General features: G+C 31.8%; 1 protein-coding gene across 1 annotated transcript; it reads left to right on the forward strand.

Annotated features, from left to right (window-relative positions):
* Positions 1 to 1,668: 1,668 nt before the first annotated feature.
* LOC120780454 (cytochrome c oxidase subunit NDUFA4) lies at positions 1,669 to 2,214 on the forward strand. The gene is made up of 3 exons (XM_040112729.1): positions 1,669 to 1,806; positions 1,856 to 2,002; positions 2,056 to 2,214. Exons 1-3 carry the CDS (start codon positions 1,765 to 1,767, stop codon positions 2,116 to 2,118), a joined length of 252 nt encoding a protein of 83 aa, XP_039968663.1. The 5' UTR covers positions 1,669 to 1,764; the 3' UTR covers positions 2,119 to 2,214.
* Positions 2,215 to 2,432: the final 218 nt, after the last annotated feature.

Raw genomic sequence — 2,432 nt, forward strand, 5'->3', positions numbered from 1 at the left:
GCATTATTTTGGACAGATTAGAAGAGGGGGTGGCAGAAGTGTAAGAATAACACCTTACATGTTCTGTAATTTGTTTAGGAAGTCATGGGGATTGCGATATGCAAACATAGTTATAAATGGAAACTGTGAACCGATAGCTCAGAACGAACACTTTTCTCCAGATTTATCAAACCAAATTCTCCAAAGTGTGTGCAATGATAATTTAGTCCAAGATTTATCTTGGCAAGAATTTCAGGGTTTACCTCGACCAGAACACGAATTTAATAGGCTAAGGTTAGACCATCAGGCAGAATTAGAGGATGTAGAAGTAGATTTTCTTAAAGCAAATGCATATGCATACTTTTGCGGTTATCTTTATTTAAAAGTTTTTAAGACACACACTTGTACCCAACCATTACCTTATTTAGGAGAAGAAGAGGTTTCACCTGATTTTTATTTCATTCAGCAGAGGCAAATTGACAGGTGTAATTTAATTAAACCACCCCAGAGATTTTTAGACTATATTAAGGAGTTAGAAGATATTTTTAATAGAGAATTTGAATCCACCTGTCACAGAATAGGAGTAGGCCAAATTTTATTCGATAGAATGAAGCATGGCAGACCCTTTCTCTGCTGCAACAACTGTGACTCGAATGTTATTTTAACTCTTTTTGTCAGGACGAGAATATTCCTGCTCGTAAAATTTTTTAATAGAGATCTTACTAGGCCCAATTTTAGAACTAAAATTCTTTGTGTTTCTCATCTGTAGGATAGGCTGGCAAAACTGTATCATTTTATTTTTAATTTTCTCGGAATTTTTTTAAACCCTTGTTTCTTTTTTTTGCCTCTTAATATTAATATATTCTTAATTCTGTATAAAATTTTGTATTGGAGACTGGGTGCAGATTGCTTTTTAAAAATTGTTGTACTTCTTTTTTTAAATTGAGTATTTTTAATTTATATTTAGACACAGAGAATTACTGTGCAATTCTTTTGAATTAAATAACCATTATTTATTTTGTTACTTGTGATAATATGTGATGAAAATAAGTCTTTTGCTTATTTTTTAATTATGTTTCTTTTTGAAATATTTATATTTTTATTTATTGTTATGAATGATTGTTTTCATGTGAATTATGATATGGCTTTATTTATTTTTTTGTATTCATTTTAAATTGTTACTCAATTATTTCTTTAATTTTGTTTTTTTGAATTGCTACTTTAAGTACAATTTTGGTTTATGTATGTATATATTTGTATTTATTTATATATTATTTATGTATATATTTGTATTTATTTATATATTATTTATGTATATATTTGTATTTATTTGTATATATGGGTGATATAGGCCTACTGGGGAACCGAGCACCCAAAAATAATATCGGTAACGCGCTATTTGCATACCTCAGTGGTAGTGTGGAAACTGCAAAATATCCAAAAGTTCTTTATAAAATGCCCAAGCTAATATTTTTCAGCAGTGGCATCATTGGCAAATGTTATAAAAAACGCGGGTTTTGACAGCTCTCTCTCGAACCAAAGAGTCTCTCATCAAGTTATCTATGCTTGACAGTTCAGACGCTTGTCCGTAGTTGAACCTTCTCTATATTATACGTTCTCTGGTAACAGTTTTCTCTATATCGATAGAGATATGATACTCGTTTGAAGTTGTATCGATAATCGATGACCTTTTAACATCCACTATAAGCAAGTTGCATAAGAGAATTCAGGTGTAGGACATAGTTATTATTAATTACTTGAAAGAGAACAGCGAAATATTATAAAATGCAAGGGTTGGGATTACAAAGTTTAAAAAAAAATCCTGCGGTAAGTTAACTATTGCCATTTGTCTTCATTCTTCATAATTTTGGTACAGTTAATCCCATTATATGTGTGCGTCGGGGCTGGTGCACTTGGGGCAGTATATTACACTATGCGGTTAGCGACAAGAAATCCTGATGTAACTTGGAATCGTTCATCCAATCCCGAGCCATGGCAAGAGTATAAAGAAAAGCAATATAAGGTTAAAAATAGATTTTTATTTTTATGTGGTTGCTCATATGAATATTATTTCAGTTCTATTCGCCAATAAGGGATTATAGTAACATTAAATCTCCTGCCCCCAAATTTGAGGAATAACTGGTTTATGTAATTGCAGAGCAAATATGTACGACTTCTATCTAATGATGTTGCTTAAGTGAAAAATTAAAAATAAAACTAGCAGTGTGAAATAAATATTGTCTTTCTCTAGTGGTTATTTACATAATGACGTTATAATAGCGTATTTTATGCCTTTCTGTCGGTTCAGAAATAGGGCTTATTCGAGGCACTCCATAACTGCGACAATATTGCAGCCCTCATACTCGGTTTGCAACACTGTTGCAGATGCTCAGCTGATACTTAAGCAAAATAATTGCAATATTTTGCGCGAATTGTGACCGAATGTGAAAGTT

Source organism: Bactrocera tryoni, unplaced genomic scaffold (genome assembly GCF_016617805.1).
Source record: "Bactrocera tryoni isolate S06 unplaced genomic scaffold, CSIRO_BtryS06_freeze2 scaffold_25, whole genome shotgun sequence".
In the NCBI taxonomy this organism is placed as follows: domain Eukaryota; kingdom Metazoa; phylum Arthropoda; class Insecta; order Diptera; family Tephritidae; genus Bactrocera; species Bactrocera tryoni.